This window comes from Pseudopodoces humilis, chromosome 18 (genome assembly GCF_049639895.1).
Source record: "Pseudopodoces humilis isolate 2021_Gansu_Grassland_sample_001 chromosome 18, ASM4963989v1, whole genome shotgun sequence".
Classification (NCBI taxonomy): Eukaryota; Metazoa; Chordata; class Aves; order Passeriformes; family Paridae; genus Pseudopodoces; species Pseudopodoces humilis.
This window is the reverse complement of record NC_142217.1, coordinates 12064858-12091019: the sequence shown is the minus strand read 5'-3', so window position 1 is coordinate 12091019 and position 26162 is coordinate 12064858. Positions and strand designations below refer to the sequence as shown.

The window sequence follows — 26162 nt, the reverse complement described above, 5'->3', positions numbered from 1 at the left end:
TTGATTTCTTTAAGCTGCTGCCTCTATTACTTCCAAAATGAAGGCTGACATCATTAATATGTCTCTTTTTTCCTAGCAAATTACCATTCATTTGTAAGAGTAGCAGGGCTACTGCAGTCTGCCCTGCTGCAAAGAACGTAAAATTAATTTAAATAATTACTGACCTAATTCCATTTCTCATGTTTAAGTCCAAACTGCCTGCAAGTGCACTTTTCTGCAATCTGTTTTCTCTCTGAGTGCAGCCTAATGCATCCACTGACCTGCCTGCTTGAGCCATTGCCACTTTTCCATGGGAGCAGGGATGCTGCTTGGCACTGCACTCTGAAGCTGCCTGTGGCTCCCTGGATTTCCACACCTGATGGGACAAGGGAGGTGGCCCAGGAGTGGAAATGCAGTGAGGTTTCTTCTAACACCTCCCCACACTGCTCTAGGAGATAACACGTGCTTGGACAATGCTCCTGGTGGGATCCTTGGGGTTGTCCTGTGCAGGGCTGGGAGCTGGACTTGATCAGCCTGGTGACTGATGAGTATCATCAAAAACCACCCTCTGAGGGTGCAAACCACGGGCTCCCAGCCCGAGGGGAACATCTTCCTATAAAATCAATTTCACTTAGTGCTTGTTTGGTTTTAAGAGCTCTGTGTGTGTGTGTGTGTGCATGGAGAGGGATATTTTGCCAGCAGGCACCAAGCATTCCCAGGACCATTAATTGTCCCTGAGCACCACTGGGGATGGAGATGCAGTGACAGAGCCACCTGAAAGGGAGCCCAGAGGAGCCTCTACAGGCACAGCCTGGCTTGTGCACATACCAAGAGGTCACACCTCAATCCCTCACCTTTGGAGTCAGCTCTCCCTCAAAACCAACTGACTCAGCTGCCCTTCCTCTGCCAGAGGGGCAAGTCAGCCTTCCCCAGGCTCCCTGTTCCCTCCTCATCCTCACCCTCCAGAGCACGAGTCTCACCCCAGCACCCTGCTCTTCCTTCTCTGCCCTCAATCTGCTGCCTGAGCTGCCTGCTGGGCTTGTGGAAGCTGTTTCTAAAAGCTTAATTTAGGATCTTTGTTATTTTTTCATTAAGCATTAATTAATGTCTGCCTTTTAAGGTCAGTGTGAAATACAAGACGGAGGTTGGCCATATGTTAATGAAAATCTGACTAATTAAACTGGGGACTTGTAGGGAAGAACTCTGACAAGTAACCAACGTGATTTAACCGAAGTATATTGATTCAGGAAATGTAAAATGGAAAGAAAAATTAATTGCTTAAGCATTTTATTCTCCAGAAAAACCTGATTCATAGTTAATCAAATATTTTAATTGAATTTATCTGAGACCTCTAAATAAATTTGAATAAAGGATTATGCTTGGATGTCTGGAATTTCATAATGGCAAGATAAAGATCTTCATCCAAACTGGCAGCCTTAACTCTGTATTACCCTGCTCTGGCTGCTGTAAGCTGCTCAGTACTTGAGAACAGTGTCGTAATTCTCAGAAATCATTCAAGTTCACCCCTAAGTCTTGAAATATAACCTAGGAAGACTAAAAATCCAGCAAACCAACTAATGCACATCTTACTTGCCAAAGTGGGAATAAAATGGCTCATGTTTAAAGTGAGCCAAAGCATCTTGTGCACAGTCAAAATATTTTTTTGCCGTTTTTTGCACATTTTTACCTACAAAATTCAAGCCAAAAACCAAGTATAGGGAGACAAAGAGGGAGAGAAACCAGTAAGGCAAATACAGAAATGTGTGTCCACCAGGTTTGGTGAACATGTATTGTCAGCATAACTGTACATGTAAAACTGGAGTGATAATACTGGGTAAAATGAAACCTTCTGCAATTATGTAACGCATTTTACAAGTGAGGTTCCTGGAATAAATAACTGTCTGCTCAACTGTGTCCTCCAGAGCTAAACATAAAGATGAAGCTAAAAATAACAGCTGTAATAATGACTTTACTGGGGATCAGAAAAGTGTGATAAACATTTTAAGAGCAAAAGCTCGGCAATGACAGGGTTCTGGTTTCTAGCTAACAGCAATAAATTACAGTTACATTGGGAGAAACTGTAATTAAGTCTTTGGATCTCGACTTTAGGGATCTGGGATAAACAGCTTCTGGCCAATCATACTCAGAGCAAGGGAGAGATCTCCAGAGGTTTCTGCTCCAGATTGCCTCTTACACAAGTCACCCTCAGTTCAGCAAAGCACACTTGCACTCAGCTGAAACAATAAGAGTTAAGCTACTGGAACATGGCACTGCTTTCATTTGAACCTATAACCTATAAATTCCATATGCAAGAGCAAACTTAAACATTATTTCTGTGCCTTAACTCAGAGCCCTAATTTCTCCATCTCAGCATCCCAGATGTTGAACAGAGATGCTGCCTCTTTTTCCCAGCTTTTGCTCATTTTTCCCTATTCCAGTTGTATACTACGGTGAGCAGGATAGGGTTTTACCCTGTGTTCGTAAAATTCCCACCCTGTGGAGCTCCATCCTTGACTAGGTCCAGTCAAAACGTTATGAAAGACTGAAGAGGGAGTGGTATCAGCTTCTGGGTCAGGCCTCGAAGACAGAGTGAGGACTGGGAACAATTCAGGTCACTTCTAGCCCAACAGAGAATTTGAGCTGGAAGCAGGATATATTGCACATCTATTTTCTGATTTTTTGTCCAAACTCTTGTAATAAAACCTGAATGGCTCTGAGAAATTAGGTTTGGTCCTCCAGTCAAACCCAGAAATAAATGCATCTAACCGACAGAAGTGACAGATCACATTGCAGCAGGAGAAAACCCCTGGATAACTAATGGGCTGGGTAATAAGGTTTTGGGTAAACTGAGAGCACCAGAAAAAATTGCCTTAGAAATTGTTCTACATAAAACATTTGTTGAATACATTGCTTTGGCGAACATAAAAGCCTCTCTCTGCAGATAATTTGTCAAGGGGAAAAGGCACTCAACTCAAAACAATAAAGTCCTCTTTGTAAGCTATGTCTCCACATTTATTTTTATTCAAAGGTCTAGAAGACAGTTTTATTAGAAATATCGGAGCAATTAAGCAATCTGCACATCGTTTCCTTAAGTATGTGTTCAGCAGGATAGAGAGAATAGAGTGTTATTTCCAGGACTACCTGGTGAGATGAAAAATGTTCTCCACAGCTTCTTGTCACGAGTAACATCTCGTATCTCTCTCGTCATGTTAACCAGTCTACCTGCAACGGGGGGCACGCGCCGGAAATCCAGGATCCTGCAAGAGGGAGAAAAGACATAGTTTATGTAAGGGATTAAAATGTAATGATAGTTATAGGTTTTAAGAAGCTTCATTACACTCTGAAGGCACATTTATCTGTGGTCTTTAAGGAATATAAAGACCATCAACTTTAAACTGGATAATTCCTCATATAATGTATTACAAAATATGTCCTGAATATGACGAGCTCTGCATTGCTGATGTAGTATGGAGTAAAATACAAGAAAAGTATGGAGGGTATTGTTCCATGATAAAAACGAAGATACATATGATTCCAAAAACCAGAGACAACAAAAACTTATTTTTTTACTTCGTGCTACTTTATGGTTGTTATGACATACATTTGCTCACCAGTTTTTTAAGTGACTTGGGGAATGGGATTTCAGCCTCTCTCTCCCATAAACACCATGTAATTCTTTTTCTGACAGCCTTAGTATGTGTTTGATTTATTTCCTTCTGCTTCTCTCTGTTTTAATACCCTTATACTAACCTAAACAATCTCCCTGAGACCAAAAATCTTCCCATGGGCAAAGGCTGGGAGAAGAGCCTCTCCCTACCCCAAACTCCCCTGTCTTCACAGATCATAAAAACTTCCCCAAGAAGCACTGCTGTTAGATACAGTAAAAGAGCAAAGACGCCGTGCAAGGTCTCCCCATAGGCAGGATTTTTATATCCACTGTCTGCTGTTCAGATTTTCTACATTGGGTAGCAACTGCTTTTCCTGCTCAGTGTGTGGATATTTAACATACCCCCTGTAGGAACTCCACTGATGCTTTTTTCTACAGCACCATCTGCTTAAAACGGCAATATAAAACATAAAGCAGAAGGGATCAACACCAAGGTCAACAAAAATAAAATGGAGAAGATCCTTGAAGGATCTGATCAGGATTGGCTCTAACTGGCAAATCTACCCTGTGCCACCCACTGACACATCCTCATATCCCAGCCGTCATCCCAGAAGGCAGAAATGCTACACAAACCCCCAAATAATTTGATTCCCCAAAGCTTTGCACTTTTGAAAGGATGTTTCTTGGCCTTTCCCAGTGTGAAAGATGCTTCAGTGAAATACTCTTGTTTCCAGATTTACTGTAAATCACTAATTAGTAGTCCCCACCCCTAATCTGGGCAGGCAGGGCAGGCTGCAGTCTTGGGGTATCCACCATCCTCTGCACTAACTCTGGAGGGGGGACACTTTCAGCAACAGGAGCATGAGATGACCACCACTGCCCTCTCCTTCCCACTAAATATGCTCCTGATGTAGGACAGTTCCAGCTTTTTGCTGTGAAACCAGAACTTCCATCTCCATTACTCCTCTCTGAATGCTCACACCATTCCCTGAGTCTCGTTTGGATCTCCATGCCCTGAGCTAATTGGGGTGAGCCAGATTCCCGTCACACTAACGTGACACTTTCCCTGGGAGATGGGTCCTCTTCATATCTACTTCAAGATCACAGGGGAAATTAATTTTTCAGCTTCTCTTCAATATAACTTCTCTTTCTTTTTGAGAATTACTTATTACAGGTTTCTCATTTCCAGAGTAAGTCTCATTTCCTAATTATTAACTTAGTCTTTCATCATCTGCCATTTCATTTATTCATGGCATTTGCCCACCTTTGTTCCAGTTTCCCCTTTGAAAAATAATTCAGTAACAGGAATGGCCAAGTGCAACTCATCACAGTATTTCCCCTTTTAATTCAAATCCGTTCTACTTGCCTGTCCAGATGAAATGCTGCTATTTCTGCATTATGTCTCTCATAGTCCGAGAAGTAAAAAAAGTCAGGCGGGGTTTCTTGTTCTCTGGTTTGCCTGCAAAGGACAACAAGGGAAGTGTTTTAATGAAGGGTTAGCATTGCTAAGGAGCAGTGCTCAGCCATCAGCATGCTGTTCAGGAGATCTGTATTGTTTGCTTAATGGAAGACCTTTAAATACCTCATTTGTGCATTATTTGCCATGCAGCCTTCATTTTATCTTCTTTTTTAAGCTACTCTAACAAAAAAATAGGAATTCAAGACTTGTGCAGGCAGTGTGCTGTCACAAAGGTGTTCCACTCAAAATTCTCGCTCTATTTAACAAGATCTGTTTTATCACTCTCAAACATTTCATTAGCGATAGCGGTGAAGACAATGTCATTTCATTAAATTATCATTAACTGTAATTATGAAATTTCCAAAAGTAATAACATTTTTCTTTCATCTTTGGCAGTCATGCAGCTCCCATCTAGAATATGCCTCTCCCTTTGCATTACTTAGAGCCAAAAGTGACATGTTTTTCTCATTTCAGAAGGAACAGGATCATTGCAGTTTGATGGCCATGACACTTGTCATGTTTCAAAGAACATTAGCAAGACTGTGCTTGAGAGAGGATGCAGAGTTTGTTGTTTCTTCAGTTTAAGAACCAATAAAAAATGTTATTCTGATAGGAAGGCTGGAAATAGGAAGGCTAAAGCTTCCACACTACAGTACATGGAAAATACAAAGCTCTGTGTAAGAGAAAAGCAAATCCTGTCTCACTCGAGGCAGGTTCCAGTCCTTTTGGATGGAGCACAACTCAAGCAGCTGACCAGTGCAACATTTGGGTCCCACCTCAACCTGTTTTGAAGTCCTCAGAGGGAGATAAGCACAGCAAAGCTGCCTGCAGAGCATCTGCAAGGGAGGACAACTCTCCAGAAGAGGAAAACAAAGCTCTTTCTCACTCCCCGCTGTCGCAGGTGGCCCAGCTGACAGCTCATGTGTCACTCGTGCTGCCTGCTGGCAATTAAAATACAGCTTCTGCATGGGGACCTTGGTGCATGAGAGGCTTTGGGGTGGTGCTGGTGCAGAGATCAAACCTCCACTGAAGTCCTAATTTTGGGTTTGTTGAGGACTGGAGCTGTGTCCACCCACCACTGTGACTACCAGAGCTGGTGTCTGCCCACAAATCCACCCAGGGGCTCTCCAAGTTGCTGGAGAAACCAGATGAGTCTTGTGGGCTTTGACTTCATGAGGACTTTGCTGTGCACCCAACAGCATGCCTGATATCCCTTCTCAGACATTCTTTTTTATATTAACATCTTGGCAAGGTACTCTATCTTGCCCTAAATGATGAGCAACATCAAGGTGTTTGTGTCCTGTAGAACTCAAGGTCAGAGAGGCCTTAACCAGCCCAGTGATGCTGTGGGAAAACAGCACTGACCACTGTCACAGCAGAGGTCATGGAAGTGGCCAACACTTGGCAGAAATCCTGCTAGGGAGCTGCTCTGGCCACAAAGGGTTCATGAGGACACAAGCTAAAAGTGAACCTGGCATTAAATAAAAAGTAATATTTTGCTTTGTCTCCATAAGCAATTCAAAAGGGCAAGGAGTACACCCACAAAGAGGAACAGGGGAGAGCAGAACCTCTGGCACGTCACACAATGCACTTCGCAGTCAAGAGTTAGGAGAGCTGCAACCTCATCCTGCATATTCTCCTAAAAAATGAAGGAATGAGCCCTGAATATAAATTCAAAGGAAAAAAGATAAACCTGTTTCTGCTGGACAAAAAATCACATATTGGCATGTAGCCTTCCCTCCTCTCCAGATTTTTAAGAGTTGATTTCTTCAACAAATCCTCACCCCAAGATTTCACAAACTCTACGCACATCAAGCACAGCTGATAAGGTGCAGAAAATATTACTAATTAGCTAATCAATGCCATCTGCTTTTTATCTCCCGGGCACTTTAAAAGAAACCACGGCTCTTCCTTTATGAGAAAACTTTGCTCCAGAAAATCAGACTTAACTGAGGGCTGGATCTCAGCCTTGCAAGCACAGCCCTGCCCCAGCCCAGCTCCCTTCCACTGCTCCCTGCGCTCCCTGCCACCCCCGGCAATGGCTGTGGATATTTTTCATTTGGGAGTAAGCACAGCTGTCCTGCAGGCTCAGGCTTGTTTGTACATATCTTCTTGCTGTCATAATGTATTATTAAGTGGTAGCACACCGTCCTAAGAAAACAATGAAACTGATTGCCCCAAAACCTTCAAAAATGGACACCAAATCCACAGCGCAATCTAGACAATGGAAATACCAGTATTTTTTTAACCAGATGATACATCATGAAACAAACTCCCAAGTTTCTTCAGTGCTTAAGGTGCTTCCTTCTACAAGAAACACTCTACAGCCACTTTCCATATGGTCCATGCACATGTCCAGCACATCATACCCACTTCTCTGCCTCTTGAAAACGCCCTGTTATTCAGAAAGTAGACTGGAAGGAGGATTTACCAACCCCCCATGATGCTTTACATCCCTTATATTCCTCTGCAGAGCTCTCCAGAACAAACATGTAGCAGATACAAACATGAAGCCCTCTCCTGAAAAAACCTTGAAATAGCCTTTGTGCTGACTTTCTCCAATCTTCCACAGATATAAAAGAAACCTAATTCCTTGGATCTGACATTAACTAGACAGATTTTTATTCAAGCAGACATTTATTTTTAATTTGATGTCTGCAGCAGTACCTGAAGAGGTTCCTTGGGAATTCCCCAGCCAGAGCAAGCTGCCATCCCAGCAGCAAACACTAGCACGTGTGTGGATTGTAGCCCAAGATACACAACTGAACTTATAAAGCCACGTGAGTCTAACAGAGCTCTGAACCAATGCCATTAACAGACTGATATGAGACAACTGCATTGATATATAATTTTATTTTATCCATGTTAAAAATGGCCTTTTTTTTTTTTTTTAACTGTCCACAATCTAATCAAGTCTGTTTGTTGCTAATTCTTCTAATGATCTATTCTGATGTGAAAATCAGAGAGGTGGAAGATCAAACTGCTCTCAGCAAGTCCAATCAGTTACTCCAGCTTTGGATCATGGTGACTGGTCTTCAGTCACTAAGCGACAGGCTGGGAAAGGGGAATGAACTCCCAGACCCTTCCAGGTCAAGTAAAACATCTTTTAAAACAACACTGAAACTGATCCACCCCACAGCATGTTTTAAATCAGAATTCCATTTTAAAAGGGGGAAAAAAAAATCCACCCCCACCTATAAATCAGTTTGGTTTTATCACCTGGAGGTTATTGTCTAATAAAATGACACATACAACGAGACCCTCGAGCAGACACCGACATGCTGAGCCCTCTGCAGCAGCACACACTTCTGAGGGACCCTGAATTCCAGTGTGAGCTCCTCAGTGCCAGCAGTGCCATCCCACACCGGGCAGGGACAGGTTCTGCACAGGTTGCAGACGGTGGGAGAGAATTTCTGGCAGCAGCTCCTATTTTGCAAACAGTTGGAATCTGGTGATCCTCTCTTTGGAGAAGGATTTGGCAGATATTTATAAAGGCAGGCTGGGAAGCTCTGGAGGAGAGACAGATGGAGATCTGTTGATACAGCACACAGTTAAAAATTACACTGTGGCACCAGCCCAATTACAGCATGAGGAAAAGACAAATCAGCACCATAACACGTGTAGGGAAGAAATCAGAACTAAGGGGAAATCAAAGCCCATGAAGATTTTCCCACCATGGCACAACTCAGAAAAAACATAGGAAGCAAAGAATGATTTTAAACAGGACAGGGACACAATTGTGTTGACACAAGACAAGATGCTACTGTGATCTGTTCCAGTGGCTATAAAAGTGAGTCATGCTAACAAACAGAAGAGAGAAAGCTGCTCTGATAAATGAACAGTCATGAATAAATCTGGTGAGTGCTCCATTCTAGCTCTAGTTTGGACCTGGTTTGCTTGAGTAATATTTGGATAAATCAACATAGTGATTTGTGTTCAGAAATAATTATAAAGTCTTAAACTTCTCTTCAATGTTTCTGTAAATTTTTTATTTTTTTTTTCAATTGCTTGGTCTCGCAGCCTCAACATTAATAATATCTCAGGATTTTTTTTGCTGTTCATGAACCAAATCACCACAGGGCGACTGCAGGCTCTGCAGACTCTCTGGTATTTCAGAAAACAGCATTATAAAAACTAAACCCTTACCATGGAAATCTGTATTTAGTTTCCAGGATCACTAGCATACACCTGCCTAAACTACCAGGATTAATACCCACCAGGGCTGTGCATTACTCGAAAGAATCCTGCTCAGTGCCAGACTTCCTCTGCTCTGGAGGGTCTCTATTATCTGTACAGCAGCCAGAAGGATAGAAAATAGGGCAGAGAGCCCAAGGTGAGCTAAGTGTTATCCTGACAGACACATGCTCTCTGCAAGCCCAGAGACGTCTCCAAGACACCTCTGGTGTCAGACCCACGTCCCTGAACTAATGAGAGGATGTGCTGCTGCTTGGAAAACAGCTCCTTTTAAACAGGTTACCCTCGTGTTCTGACACATAATCAGTGGAATCAGCCACTGGGATTAGGCATGATTAGGGAGCACAACAAGGAGCTTTACTGCAGCAGGGACCAGGTTTGCTTGGGTCAGGCCATTCTGCAGACAGAGTCCCTGCCTGACCCAGCCAGGGGAATTGGGCAGCAGCAAATTCAGAAAGAGATATAAAGCAGAGAGGCTTTGTAATTGCATTGGCAGGGACAGGACTAACACTGATAAGAGCATAATTTGGCTATTGGAACAGATAACAGGAGATTAACGGGGTCTACCCACAGCTAGAGGTTGCTATTTTTCTCCTTTGGAAAGCAGCTTTCTTTTCCTGTGGAGCACTTAAATACCTGTCCTGAAGCCCAGTTGCAGGCTCAACAGTTCATACACAGTGTTAGCTAAATGATAAAATATAGCTAATACAGGACTAAAAGGATAGTTAATGCGAGACCAAAAGGTGGCCACTCAGCAGTTTGCTGCTGTTTCAATGATTTTATGGCCTGGAATGGACTTGGGAATTTTTTGCATTTGGAAGCTCCATAGGCAGCCCCTTGATCCAGCACACCACTGAAGCACAGATGCTCCATCGATTCCAGAGAGCCTTTCTTCCAACACAGACAAGCATGAAATCTCCCAAGCCCCCACTGATGAACTTCTTTGTACTAATGGAAAACTCAGACTGAAAGTCCGGTGTCTGCTTGCAAGATTTTCTCCCTCCCTCCCTCCCCTCCATACATTTATGCCAAATTGGATTGTGCAGCAGGAGGATCTAGAGTGCCCTGAGATCATCTAAAGCTTATTATTCTAAGTGAAGGAGGCAGCCCATGGGAAAAAAAAGGTCTCTCTGAGGCAGCTGCAGTCCTTAGGAGGGTACTGAGATTTTGCACGCAGAGTTGCATCATCTGGGAGGGTTTTCAATGCACTTGGCACCACTTAGAACAGGTGGAAAAAAACGCCATTTAATTTTATAATACATTTTAATGGCTTAGTAAGTCCTTAGGATGAGAAATGATACTGCTAATGCAGCTACATCTACAGTAGCAGAGATATCTGGTGCCTGTTTCTGACTCCTTATGGAGCCTTGGCAGCTGATGGCTCTGGCTTTATCAAAGCATTGTGCTACAAAGAGCACTCCCAGGGACAATAGGAGCTGTTTACAAGAGCAGAATATGGGCCAGAAAATGAGTGGCCAACGCAGGAATGCAAAGACATGCAGTTTGAGTGGTACAGAAAGGATGTTTGGCCCGTTCCACCACTATCAACCAAATGACAATATGGGCCCCTGCAGGATATTCAGGCTCCTCCAGTTTAAGTAGCAGCTCTGCAGCTCGAAAAAATGAGAGAGTATTTACTGTGGCAGAGAGACAGAAATTCGCTCAGGGATGTGATAGCAATAGGAATAATTAGCAAACTGCCAAAAGGATAAATACCCAGATCATGCTCTTGCGTGCCAGCCCTGGAGTGCTTTTCTCCTGAGCAGACGGAGAGAGCTTGACAACAGCACATGCTCAAGGACCAGTTAGCTTAATATAAATCATAAACTTCCTATGCAGAGAATGACAGTAAGCTTCTGAAAGCACATTTGTATATATAAATATCTTGTTACCTGGCACAGAAGGACAGTGGGGGGAAGACAGAGAGAAAATCCCCAGGGAAACAACATATTGAGGTGGGTTTTCTTTCTGTTTCCAGTGGAAAAGCAAAAGGAGGCTCGGGAGGTCACCTAGCCCATTCCCTGGCCCCAGGGTGAGATCAGCTAGAACTAAACCATTCTTGACAGACGTTGCTCTAACGTTGATCCTCAAAATGTACTTTTGTGATCCCACAGCTACAGCCCTCTCATGCTGGCCTTCCTCCCCTGCTTATTTCCAGCCTTGCTCTTTCTTCTCCTTCCATGATCAGGGTAGAACCATCCCAGAGACACCTGCTGCAGTTGATGTGAGTGCCTTTCTGAGGGGGGCCACATGTGACAAACACACTACAACAACTGGCTTCCATTCCTGAAAAGAGCATCCCCAAGCCACGACCTGGTAACGAAGCCTTAATGCCTTGAGACCACAGATTCCTCAGCTCAGAAGCCCCTTCTTTACTAAGCACAATTAATTTATTTTTAACTCATTAAACATCCAACCAACCCAGAGACAAGAAAGCCTATTTTAGGCTTTGCCATTAAAACCAGCATTGTTGCTAGAAGACAAAGAAGCAACCTCTAATTCCTCTACACAGCTCAGGGCATTTGTGAAAAGGTTGTGAAAAGTCAGTCCCTTGCTTAGAGCAGCACCAGTGGAAGCTTCCTGCCATCCCATGCACTAGATGTCTACATATATAAATATATATATATATATGTATATAACAGCAGATTTTTCACCTGAGCAAAACATTGAGTTACCATTCCTGCCTACACAAGCAGATATGATATGAAGGGATGAATAATCAGGGCAAATAATATGATCCAAGAATATGAAGAATTCTTTTTATTCTCCACTAAACTATAAAAATAATAATACATCCAGACATTTTCCTCTTTTTGGGGACTTTTCTGTTTCTTTTAGCGGTATTAATATCTCAAAATGCACCTTCTCTATACTGTTGCCTTTACTGACATTGTGCTGACAGTCAAGTCAAGGCATAATCTCACCAATCATCATTTCATTGTCTACCAGCTCAGAAGAATAGCTCTTTTTTTCATTCATTCTTTTGTGCTTTCAAATGCATAAGACATGAAGAGAATCTCTGATCAGCACAAAACACATAAGAGTTTGATCAACTGGGAAAATTTCCTTCAGCAATTCAGAATATTACTTCTAGCTCTGCCCAGTAAGTAGCTGTCTGTCACCACAGGAAAGGCAAATGGAAAAAAAATCTAATAGTGTAAGCACATTTGTCAGGATGTGTTCCCCACCTATGCTTTTTGGTGTGACAGCCACTGGTACCCTTCCTGTCCCCTGGGAATGTGGCTGAGGAGATGGGGTGTGCTGGGTGCTGAGCTCTCAGCCTGATCAGAGCTCAGATTCACAGGCTGTTGTGATTCTTATTCTTATTCTTATTCTTATTCTTATTCTTATTCTTATTCTTATTCTTATTCTTATTCTTATTCTTATTCTTATTTTCTTATTCCTGTTCTTATTCCTGTTCTTGTTATTACTATTTAGGAGGTGGCTGTAAAGAAAGCCAAAAGAAATGCTGCTACAGAGCAGGTGAGCTCCAGAGAGTTGAGCTCCAACGCTACCCAGCTCCAGATGGATGTACAGAGTAATTTACTGTATAATCCAGCACATACAGCAATATCTAACACTGTCTGCTGTGGTTTGGACATGATGTGACCGGACAAGCAAGATCACTCTTTGTAACATTTGCCTGTATTTCCCCAGCACCCTGCAAACACCAGTGAGGTGCTACAGTGATATCTTTTGCCTTTCTTTAAGGAATTTTTACATTTAAAAGGCAGGCACAGTGTTAGAAAGCACACAAGTTTAAGAAACATTTGAGGTAAGATGAGTTTTTCCTACATTATGGGACTGATCTCAGTTATTTTGGAAAGCAGCCCCCCTGGATGCTGGGATAAGGGAAATAAAGATTCTCACAACCACTGCAGGGAGCTCTGTCCAGGGCTGCTTCTGCTGTAGGCAATGACACACACAGCTGCTTTATGGCCAGCTCAAGTGTATATTTCCAAAATCAGAAGCTCAGGTCTTGATACCCTGATTTAGAGAAGCCTTCCCTGCCCAGGGAGCTCAGCAGGAAGGTTACAATTCATACTGGAGCACTGATTGCACAGAAGGCAGCACACACACCCAGAAATTACAGGGGTGCAAAGGTGGGACTCTGGCTGCAAACTCATCTTTGTCTCCCTCCTTGAGATGCTAATGGGAAGAGGGAATGTAGAGAGAAGATGAACACTGATGCCACAATGGCTAAGTGGCAGTGCTTGTTGGGTAGAAATGTTTTTCTGTCATCCAGAACGAGCAGGGCTTGCACAGAAAAACAAATGAGTCACGGTATGAAAAGAAAGGCAAGCTCTGGGAAGCTCCTGTCACTAATTTACTCTGCAGATAAAAAAAATTCTTGACCCAGAAATAAGGTTTGGTTCATCCTTGAGATAGAAACCTGACTTGACATACACGAATTGAAAGATTAAAAGGTACTTGACAGCACAACAAAAGAGTTCCCAGCGCCAATGTTAACATGGTCAATGCTGTTGTCACAGCAGGGAGAAAAAAACCTCACAGCAATTAAAAAAGCAGGAGATGTCATTAATGAGGTGTTGCAGTGATATTTTGTGTCTTTTTAAAGACATCTTCATTAAGAAATTATATCACCATGAATATTTTCTGTCCCTGCATGGTCTAGATTCCTTTGTGCTCTTAAGCAAGAGGTGTGAGCATTTTTGCCATGCCAAGCCCATGATATCTGTCATCTTTCCCCTTTATTTATCCCTTTGAGGCTCCACTGTAACATTGTCTGCTCGCCACAAACTGCAAACATGAAAAATGATACAGCTGCAAAAACTATTTTTGAAAAACTATCAAGAGCAAACAGAGCTCCATGTGAGCCCAGCTACCTGCAGCATCCCTTCAAGAAAAAGGCTGCAGAGTATTTTAAACAGAGGTTTTTCAATATACAACACTTCTAGAGGTCTGAGAGCACAGGAGGAAAAAATATGTGTAAAATTAGAAGTCTGAAGCATTTCTTCAGCCCTGAGAATGTTATTTAATATGTCTGGGGTCATTAAGGGTAGGGATTTAATGGAACAATAACATTAAACATATTAGAAGCATAGCAGAGCTCAAATTTCTTTCAGCTTTTTGGATTTTTTTCTTCTCACTCTACGTGATGTATGTGCCCATTGAAATTCCTGGGTTCACAATAGGTTTATAGGTTGGAAAAGTAATTACTCTGAGTCTGATGTATTGATACATAATTTCTTCCTTTTTATTCATGAATTTCCTTGCTGTCGTTACAAGAACCATGAATACTACTAAGTTTGTCCTCAAAATCTTCCAGGAAGCAGGAAAATATTAGCCCAGTTTTTCAGCAAAAACTGCAAAAACATGGAGCTATTAAGGATTCAGCTCTGCCCTGAGCAAAGCACTCGAGCCTCATTAAGCACATGCTTAACTTTGGGCACACATATAGCCAGTGAACTGTGTGTGTCCTTGACAGTCAAGCACAGATTTAATCCTTCCTCCGAGCTGTTTTGTGCTCAGCACTTTGCAAGAGCGAGCCAGTGATCAGCACCAGATCCCCACAGCATCTCTGGCCATTCAGCCTGCCCACTGCCAGACTCAGAACTGCTCTTTCTCCTTCTCCTTCTCCTTCTTCTTCTTCTTCTTCTTTCCGCCCATGGCAACAAATTCTTTGGGAAAAAATCATTTTCCAAAAAGCATTCTGCCAAAAGCACAGGTCAGTTTGGCCACAGGCTTTGGTAGGCCCCAAATGTCGCCTTTCAGGCTGAGCCTGAGGCCTGCAGTCCCTTACTGTGAACAAGACTCCTGGTGAGTGAAACGAGGCTCAAATCCTGCCTTCCAGTGTGTCTCCTGCCCCACACAAATACAAAGAGATCTAGAAAGGCTCAGACAACTTTTGAGAGCTCTTGTGCTCTCAAAATGCCTTTTGAGCTGTGCCAGGTAGAGGAATGTGCTGAGGGGCCACAGGGCAGTACAAACAACGTGTATGAGCACAATGTACAGACCCAACGTTCTCCTCTCCGGGCCAAAATTTGTCTGAACTTCGTATTGACACCACTAAAGGCACCACAGGGTTTTCAGTCCCTGTTCAGCACATTTAGCCCAGGCTCCCTCTTCCAATTAGTAGTTGAGAGTTTGAATTTCTGCACCCCGTGTCTCCCTCTCTCTCACTCATGAAGTGTTGCAGTTCTTAGCTCTTAAGATCATGTAACAGGGATAAAACCTATGGCTCAGAAGAATAAATAAAAGGATGCACAGGCTATGAAAGTGAAAAATCCTTTGAGATTTCACTGTGTTTACCTATGTATCTGCATTTATATAGGAGAGCTGTGCTTTCCCAAGGACCCAAAACCACGCTAAGAGCAAGCTCCCTCCTCCCTTCCCACGTGCCCATGCAGAAGTTCAAACACTTTTGTATTTCCAGATTAACATTCAAGAACTACTGGATACTGAACTGCACTAAGTGCCCAAGACTGCAGACAAATAACTACCACCAAAATCATTAATGGGACAGAGCCTACATAGTGTGTGGACCAATATTTAAAAAAAGGAGCATGAAATTCTTATTTTAGAGCTGCTTTACCAGCTATGCATATCAAAGTTTCAGTACAAAATAAGAAATAGGGGATCAGAGCATCTTGTGCAAGCTCCTTTGCAAACCCCAGACCTTCTGAGTGCCAGCCCCAGCCCCATACATCATTTTCCCTGAGAATGCCCCACAGAGGGGCCAGAGGATGCACTGGTGTCCCATCCTTCTGCCCATCAGAGGGGACTTTCACCCAAAGAACCAAAAGTTTTGCTTTTCAAGCTTGCTTCAATCCCACATCCTAAAAATCTTCCATAATTATGCCACTGAGGACAGCAGGCATGTGGTTACTGTGAGGTAACTGCTCCTCAGGACTGCGTGTTTCTAACTCCTCGGAGGTGTCATTCTCCAGTAAAGCACACACACCCCTGAACTTGCCTTCCTGCTGCTGTTAACGTTCCTTAACTGGTGGCAAAGGGTGATGTGCCTTTCTGAGCTGGAAAGGAGGAATAATAGCCTGCCTCTGACTGCTTCATAGTTACAAAAGGAAAGGGAACTGCTTTGATATGGTGTGGTTATTTCATTGCTCTACTAAAGCAAACTATGCAACCTCTCTGTTTCCTCATTTATTTTATTTTAACTCCTGCCTCATTACCACTCCTGTCAGCAACACAATCTCTGTGAAGAGTGCCCAACTTATTCTTTGCCCTAAGCTGGTTCTGCAGTTCATGGGTAGCCCCTCATTTTCTCATGTGTTTTCTTCCCAACCAGAATTTTGCCTAAACAAGGAATATGGAGCAGCATGTTGTTGCTCGCCATTCCCCAGCTGAGCTCTGGCACTGGCCCCATCCCTCTGCAAAGCCCTGCAGGTGATCAGTACACCTCTGAGGCTGATTTCCCCTCACTCACACATCTCCCACCTGGACTATTTCCATCTGCAGAGGGTTACATGTTTGGGAATGTGCTGATATCACCACTTTGAGCATTTCTCAGGGAGTTACTGCCTGGAGGCTGCCAAGGTGACTTACAAGTGCAAATATTCCTGGGTGTTCCTAAACCTCTCAACAACTTCAACATTCCTCAGCCTCGGTTAGAAGATGCTTTAACTTCTCAAGTAGAACACAGCCCTGGATCATCTCAGTATTAACCCAAATGTTTCATTTCCTGGCTAAATTTGAGTTTGTTAACTCTATCTTCCTCAGCCTTGGTTGTTCATTTATTGCATGAGGAAGAGTGTACTGGGTTGGAAGCTTTTTTAGTAGCCATTTCACAGAATAATCATGCTGTTTTACAAACCTATAAAAAAAACCCTTTCCTTTTCCTTTAAACTTCTGCTTTTCCAGGCTGGAAACATTCCCTGCTAATCCACACTTTATATTAAGGGCACCACATAAATCACAAATTACACTGGAAATTACACATCAGGGTCCTTTAAGCTTACAGCCATGTGCATGAAGTGTGGGTTCATGCTCTGCAGCCCACTGGGTTATTCCCAGGGGAAAATCAAGCCATATTAGCATCTTTTCCCTCTTCTGCACCTTCACTGAGAAGGAAGATTTTAATGTCCTGGCCTCCATGTGAGCTCTGCTGCTGGGGAACTGCAAACACAGACCCTGCCTGCCACAGAGCATCATCCCTCTGCTCCTTTTATCCCAGTTATAGACACAGCATCTCAGGGAAAAAATGGAAGTGCAGGCTTAGAGGAGAATCACTTAAAATGACAGTGGATGCAAGATTTCAAAAGGACTCAGTATTGGCCTAAACTGCACCTCTTAAATAAAATAAAAATAATTTTAAAAATATAGAAAAAGACCTATTGAAATCTCTGAAAAATATTCCATATGAAAAGACAAAGAGCAAAAGGATGTTAGGAAGAACTCCCTGGCAGTGCAAGGGAAGGAAGGCTGTGGCTGGCTTGGCTGCTCAGGGCGATCACTGTTTAATATAAACATCTCCCATCAAGTGCAATCGTTCGGTGAACTCCCACGCTCGAGGTGCAGAGGAATATTCACGCTTGGTGGGTTGCAAAAATGCACCCACTCAGAGCTGGAGTGGAGATAAAGGAAGGGATCTGTGTGTGTACAGGCAGGGAATGCTTTCCTGTGGCTCTGTGTGCAACAGGTGTGCTCCCCTGCCCCACTCTCAGACACTCGTTTCAGCTAATTTAAAGCCTGTCTATGTTGAGGATGTTTGGTAAGATAAGGAGAGAATTCAATAAAGTGTGAGAAGGCTGAGAGAAAAAGCAGAGCTTAGAAAAAACAACATGTTAAAAAAAGAGGCAAGAGTAGAGGACAAGAGAGGGGAGGAAAATTATGCAAAAGATGTACAGTAAAAGTTTTAGTGAAATTATATTGTTGCCAGACTTTTTATTTTTTTTTTTTTTTGTGGAGCTGAGTTATGATGTTCAGCTGCTTTTCTCTAACAGTGAATGTCTGGTTACCTCTCCTTGAAATTTTAGCTGTGTTTAAATGTCTACAAAATGTGAAACTTATCTACTGTATGTACAGTGTGATAGCTGTGTGTGCACAGCCCACAGCAGTCTGGTTTCAAAGACAGAATGATGTTTTTCCCAAAGCCAAGGACACTTGTATTTCAGTTTTCCTACTGTGGGGATAAGTAAATGGCAGAGCAAAGCAATTGTGTGCTTTAATCATTGCACTTCATTGTCCCATTCTTGCAGCACTTACTGTTTTTCCTCTGCATTTGTTCCAACTTTCCTTCTACTCAGTGGAAGGTTCCCCATGAGTTCAAGGTGAACGAGATCAGGAAAGACAGAGCCAGCTCATAAACTGGGGCCTGACCTGCCTGTACTCAAACTTAAAGGGCAGTGAATTCATGGGAAAATCTCCTTGAGGACTCCAGAGGATTGTGGAACCGATGCAGGCTCAACCAAACAACTAAACGAGCCGCCTTTGACAGCAAACACCCTGCTCCCATCTGTGCCTGGGCATGGGGGACAGGAGACATAACCTCTGGTTTTAGCGTTTAGTTTGAATACATCCATGATATCCTCCGTGGCTCCTGCCAATATCAAGGTGGATAATGCAGGATTAAGCAAGAGCAGGAGCTGAAGAATCTTAAATTAATATTGGAATTTCAACTTTGTCTACAGCACACTGTGTGTATGGCACTTTCAGGACCTGAGATCTCAGATAGCAAAGAATACACAAGCCATCTTTTTATGTTTTATTACAGGTCCCTTGAGTTCCCTCCTTAAGCAATCTCCAGTAGGCTGCTATTACCAAATGCCTGAGTAAATTCCAATAACATTGAGTGAAGATCTTCATTTCATCACAAATATTGGCAAGAATTAAACCTGTTTTTTTTTTTTCTTTTTTTTCCCCTGTGCACTGTTTTCCATGCAGCTCACAGGCAGTGATTGTATTGACAGAACTACTCAACATCAATATGAATGTCAAGAAAGTATTACAGGATTAGTTACAGAAAGCCAGAGCACCTCCAGACTGAACCAGCTTACTGGTTCAAATAGGTGGAAGAGGAAACCAAAAGAAATAAAATAACGTGTGGTCCTTGCTCACCTCCAGGAAAAGGAGGAAAATGACCCAAAACTACAAAGAAGATTAAATTTGAAATCCCATTTTTTCATACATATACAGATCTTTTTAGTCACATCTTTAAAAATATTGGCTCTACTCTTTGATTTCCAGCATCACATACACTGATGCTACGATGGTGCACTGTCCCATTCTCCAAATTAGGGATTTCACCTACACACCCACAGTGCAGTCTGAGAACAGGGGATGAGGTGTCCCAGGAATGTCAGGGAATCACCTCCAGCTCCCACCACCCAGCTCTGGCAGGGGCAGAAGCCAGAGCAGTGGGGACAATAAAAACAAACAAAAAAACCTCACTGTTTTCATAAAATCCTATAAAAATTAAACACTCGGTTGTTCTTAATCCTTTTCACCCAGAGGAGGAAATAAGAGGACAAGTCAAGTGAAGTCAAGTCTTTTAGGGTATATTTCCAGCTATACCTTTTCTTCCCAGAACATGCAGTAAGTCTTTAAATGACATCCTAAATCCGATTGCCTTTGTAGCAGACCAGTAAGCCCCGTGGACAAATAGCAGATCTATTTTTGATATGACCTTAATAGTTAAATCCTGCCATTAGGTACATGCACACAGCTCCCAGGGACATAGCAAGACCTCCACTTCATCTTGCAGCGCTGGTTTTGCTCATGATTAATATTCAGTTCTGTAAGCTTAATGAAGACATTGTTTCCACTTATCTACAGGTCAGATGGCAATTGCAAAGCAACTTAGTTGTTAGATGGTTGTGGATTCCCTGCTGATATGTCTGATTATTTATGCACAATGTGCATTTTTAATAGATGACCATATTAAATTATATGCTCCTGCCTTATTATTTCATGATTTTTAATGGTTTTCAATTCCTTTTCTTTGTAAGAAAGAAGGAACAATGACTCATGCTAATGAAGTACCTATGTATCACATCTGCATCTTTAAAATGATTGGAATTTTCTTCTTGAGGCGTATCAAAGACCGTTAGCTTGAAATTGTTGATTTTTATCATGAAAATAAAGATGAGAAATAAGATTGAGGCTTTTTTTTTTGGTTTTTTTTTCCCCAAAGGACAGCGAGATTTTTGAGATTTTTGAGAGATGCAGCCAGAACTTTTCACAGCAAGCCTCGTGCCCAGCTGAATTCCCTCCTGCACAAAGCTCCTTTCTGCCAGTTCCACCCAACTCCAGCTCTGATAAATGATCTTTTCCAACACCACCTGGCAAACACATGCACTCCACACAGGTACCACCTTGGAGGGATGGGAAAACCTGTCCTGGGTTGCCAAAGAACAGTCATGGTCCACTTCCAGAGCAGAGCAAGTGGCTTCAAGCAGGCAAAGCCCGTCTGAGCGCGCTGCACAGAGCTGGGAGGGAAGGAGGAAAGGCACAGAGACCCACAAAGCTGCTTTGTGGGAGTTTAAATCTGCGTCTGGGCTGTGACTCCTTGACCTGCAGTCACACAGGCAGCCCCTGGCAGGTGGATTTCAGCCTCTCCTCTGGGGCACAGAGCGTGGGGACGCTGAGGTTTGAAAGGAGATCCAGCGGGAAGAGTCTGTGAATTGCAGGAGAATCTTCTCGCTCCTTTATAAACGCGACTACTACTGTAACGTTATTCAACTAAAAATAACCAAGCCAGTTCTAGCTCCAAATGTGATCAGCCCATAAATAGTCGGATAAACTCCTTCCAGGCACATCATGTACTTGATTTCCATTTGCAACACGTACTAAAGCTCTGCTTATGCATAAGTAATGCCTACGAACAGGAGATGGTAAATTTTCCTTGTTAAACACACAAAGCGCTCTCACCTTACAGAGCAGGGACACGGTGCTGCTTTCACACACCCTGTGATCTTTGCTGTCTGAGCACCACGAGAGCCACTGCTGGCTTTCTAGAGGGGAGATCTTAACACCAGAATTGCAGATTTCAAAAAGCAACATATGCTCACAGACAAAAGCAAGGCTGGGAGGAATTTGTGGGGACCTTACATTCCTCGAACTGCTTAAAAGAAGTTCCATTTTCACCGCACTCATCAACTGTGTGTGTTTGGGGTGGTGGGGAGGCTCCAGAGCTCTCATTTTCCTTCACCTTATTTTGCATTTCCAAATCCTAACCCTGGGTTACAAATTCAGAGCCACTTTGATGGATCACAGATTGGCTGCCACGATGTTAAGTCAAACAACAGTCTCATTCCACACAATAATTACTGCAAACAATTTCATCGTCTAAGGGGTGCTTTGCAAGGTTATGCATTAGCTAATGCTGCTTCTGTCACTGTTCATCACATGAATATTCCCTTTACCTGCTGTGTATGTGTGTGCCTGAAAGAACTGTGGCATTTTTAATGGCATAATTTCCTGGGATGAACTGAAAATCAGCACAGCATGGCCTGCATTATTTATATGCTGAGTCCTACAAATGGCAAGGAAAATACTGCAGATTTCCTGGAAATAAATATATTCATTATCCCGAAGCCTTGTGCACAGTCGACTTTATGTCACTGAAAGAATTTAATTACTACCTGAAAAGCATCTTCATTTTGCTAGATTTGTAACAAATCTAGACACATTATAATTCAAAGACAAAAGACTCCTTACCCACCCAAAAATACCCCATGTTGATTAATGTAGAAACATGCCCTACTGTTGCTGCTAATCAGTAGAAAATTCTTAGTATTTTTACAGCATGAGATAAATTGTAGATTGAGCCAACTGGGAATACTAATGACAGAAGCCATAAAATATTTTGTAACATCAATTATGACTAAAGGAAAAGGACTTGCACCACAGATCAGCAGAATATTTTGCAGCCGTGCTTCATTTAAGACTGATTTCTGAACATGATTTGGGAGCTGATTTGCCAAGAAGAATGTTCAGGGATATGTAATTGGCAGCTCTGCAACAGTGGTGTTTCTGCAATTCAGCTGTAGCTGCAGAATTACCTTCAATGGGAGGCTGCAGGTCTGTGGAACCTGACAGATCACCAGACTCCAGCTGAGTTGTCCAAATCATACTGGATTCAATAATAAATGATCTGATTTTGGCTACAGCCTTAAGATGGTTATGTTACATTCAATCCTAAACTAAAAAGTGATCTGAAAATTAAAAAAAAACCCTTTTCCTAAAACTCAGATTTGTTTTCACATGTTCCTTATTGTTATGCCCAGACTACAAGCCTGACCACACTCCCCAGTCAGATTCCAAGGAAATGCCAATTTCTGCCTTTTGACATGTAGGTCTTAACAAAGGAGGCCATTATTTCCTGCTTTACACTCTGTCACATATTTGAAAACATCACTGTAACTTCACCAGCTTTTAAAAGTTTTTAAAAACCTGCTTATAAGGATCCTTCGATCCTGATGGGATTGCTATTTTAAAACCAGAGATGATAACCAGAGAAATAAATTGAAATGGGGACTGTGACAAGGAGAAAAGTTACACAGCAAAAAGGAAAAGCCAGGCTCATATTTTCTTCCCTTCCTCTTCTCCTTGACACAAGAAATATTTCCTTGCCCCAAAATAAACTAACCAGCAGATTCTGAACGAACAAATTTAAAAGCAGCTGTCCTCCTCCTGGTTCAGAATGAATTCCCAAGAGTTATACACCACAGGAAAATAACTTCCAGCCCAGATACCACTTGTATTCCTCACACCAGCCTTGCTGCAGCTCTGCATTGAGGACTGACAATATTTGGTCACCAGGTGGTTAAATTAAATCTTTCCTCAACACAGAGGAGTTATCCATGTTCAGCCTACAGTGTTCCAGCCAAATAATGCTTTGCTAATGATGTCTGCAGTTAGATGACAAATCTAAGGCTATTTAAATTGCCTCAGCACATACATCCTTTACAGGCAGGGTATCCAGGTAACCATCCTAGCACGGCTTCAAGGTGGGAGGGAGAAAGCAAGAGCTAATTTCTTCAGCTAGGTGGAAAATTAATCCTGAAGAGATCTGTCTGGTTTGTTATGGTCAATTTAAAGGAAAAACGATTCAAAAATAATTGTTTCAAAAGAATTTTTAGGATATGAGGTTAGGCAAGAAAGGACAAAATGACTGTGTTTCAAAAATACAATAATGGCTGGTTTTGTTTCTGAAAAGAATTAAAAATATTTAAAGGCCCTCAATAGGAAGGTTTTCTGTACTCTAATACATGTCAGCATCAACATGCTTTGAATTCCAGGAAAATAGCAGGGAGGAATGTCAGATGCTGCAACCAAACACCTTTATGTAAGTGTAATGCTAAATAAGATATAAAATACTGGGTTTTCTTGTCATGTTTTGTTTTTCCTGAAACAAGCTCAGCAATATTTTCCATACCTGGTGAAGGAAATGTTATTGCTGTATTAGATGTTGTTATGGCCCCACTTGAGTGATGTCTGTTGATGTCCTTGAACACCTTTGAGAAGGTTTAGCTCATTGGTGATTTGATTTGGGTGGACATGGGGGATATGGCAACTATTTTGTGTCCTGGCCTGGGCTGAGGCTTGTTCAGGGTCTCAGCAAAGGCTTCTCTGCCAAGGAGCCACGTAGAGAGGCAGAAGATGGGACAGGCTCCCAGCCTCCACTGTGTTCTCTCCAGTTTGGCTGCCCTGCATATCTTTGGACATCCTCAATATTTTAGGTAGGGGAAGGGGATTCCTCCAGCTGATTCACAGGCAGAAATGCTGGGATGAGACAAGAGACCACATTTTATTTCCTCTGCAGGCCAGGAAGGCTGCAGCATTTGACCCCCACACATGAAAGGGGTGGGACAGGGAAGGGACCCTCAGGTTGCACCATCCCTGGGGGGCTCAGATGTGGATCCTGCCCTGGCACCTGCCAGCTGGGCAGGCTTCTGCCATTTGCCTTGGCAAAGGAACCACTCACACCCTGGTGTTGCTCCTCTCGTGATGCAGACCAGATTTTAAGTATTCACTAAATCTATTAAACAGGAAAATACAAACAACTTCTGATATTCCCTTCCTTGAAAACTATTTTGGAAAATATGACTCATTTGCTTCTCTTCTAAACAGGAGAAGTAATATTTTCCAGCCCTCCCTGAAGATCATTTAACTAGAAGCTAAGCCAGATGTAGAAATGCCTGCAAAGGTTTTCATTCCTTTCATTTAAAAAAAGAGAGGAAAAAAAAAAAGGAAAACTGTAAAAGAAAAGTCAAGGTATTACTGGGTTTTAAAGAACTGTTGGTCTTTTGATTGCCCTTAAAATCAGATCAGATCACAAAGAAAACACAGCATATGACTAACTAGAGAAGGTCACATTGCAAAAGAATGCAGGTGGTCTCATTTTTTAACAGTGAATGCACAAATCTTCCAGCCACCAAACAGCCTCTCCTGGCTTGGCAATTGCCACATATAATATCTGATGAACTCTGATGTCTCACTGCTCAGGGATAAAATCCCAGCAGGCAGTGGCTGTAGGAACAGCTACACAGTCAGAGGGGAAAAAATCTTGTATTATTCCAGCAACCACTTATTTTATTCACCAGAATTAAAACCTCCTTCACAGACAAAAGTGGGGATTTTTTTTTTTTCATCCCACAAAGCAATTTTAGATTTCTATAGAATCATTCAAAAGCAATTAAAATCCTACTTCTGTTGATGGATTTGTATTCCTTGCTCACAGTGATGTCAGGCTTTGAAATTCAGGGTTGTTGAGTGCAATTCTTTGGGGCTTTGGAGTCACTGCTGAGCGCCAGAAAATATATTCCTTAATTTCACAGACACTAGATAGCTTTGGTAACACCAAAATAGTTTCAATACATGTAGCTTTTAAATCTAGAAGATATTGCCATAAAGAATTGGTGCAATATCAGGCAATTCAATGCATTTTTTAGGAGAAAGGAAGGACGAGAGAATCCAATAACATAATAAGAGTACAATTAGCTAAGAGGGATCAGGGAGCTTTTCCAAACTGTCCTACTGCAAAAGTGACAGGCTTATACTGCCAGGGAAAATAAAAATAATAAATAAATACATAAATACATAAACAAATTAAAATAAAAAGATTAAAAAAAAACAAAAACTAACTCCTTCAAAAACAAGCAAGTAAACAACACAAACCCAGGATCTACATAAAAATTATTCATAGTCCTCATCCATTTAAAGGTCTGTGTTATTTAAACCAGATAGTGAGCCTCCAACAGCAGTGTTTGCTTTGGCATCATTCTGTATAACAAAGGAAATTGTTGTTAAGAATGTAATTCAGATGTCAGCAACAGGAGGCCGTTCCCAATTGCAGAGACACAAAATGGCAGGATTAATACTGCTGGGTCTGGAATTGTGTTGGAGGGATGAGCACTGATTTACAACCCCAAATAAAAGGAGCCAGCCACGCCAAGAATAATGGGGGGCTGGGCACCTCCTGCAGCCCAGGTACCATTCTGATCACTGAGAAGGTCTTTCTCCTGCCAAAGGATGCAGCACATAATAGCAAAAGTGTAGGGTTGACAATATTGGGCACAGAATTGTCCAGAACCTTGCCAGAACATCAGCAAAGCACTGATCAGTGATTATGACTATTGGCTTATCAGCACCACTGATGTCTTACTGGCACTGGCATCACCCCAAGAATCTGTGTTTGTGGGCAAACAGGGAAATTTCTGTCCTTAGGCCACATTTCGACTACAGAATCGCTGCATTGTTGCTACTTGAACAGCAAATGCAGCCAGAATTAGTGAAAGAAAGCTATAATCATGCTGCTGCCTGACATGGGAGATTGTTAGTGGTCACTACATAGAAGTGGCACAGGATATGGGCTGGCTCAAGACGATGAGAGCAAAATAAAGTCTCCAAGGACACCAGCAAAGCCCAGCTGATGTCAGCAGGAGAAGCACTGCCCCTTGTGCTGCTGTTCTGCGTGCAGCTCAGCCCTTCAGCACAGTA

The 26162-nt window shown here is 42.4% G+C and overlaps 1 protein-coding gene across 3 annotated transcripts in view; it reads right to left on the bottom strand.

Moving 5' to 3' along the window:
• FAM20C (FAM20C golgi associated secretory pathway kinase) overlaps positions 1 to 26162 on the bottom strand; it is a 57708-nt gene that overhangs the window by 8244 nt on the left and 23302 nt on the right. For all 3 annotated transcript variants that reach the window (XM_014252440.2, XM_088064121.1, XM_088064122.1), the window contains 2 exons: positions 4953 to 5045; positions 3121 to 3236 (listed from right to left, as the gene is read on the bottom strand). In XM_014252440.2, coding sequence (XP_014107915.2) covers positions 3121 to 3236; positions 4953 to 5045 — 209 coding nt within the window. The remainder of the gene's footprint in view (positions 1 to 3120; positions 3237 to 4952; positions 5046 to 26162) is intronic.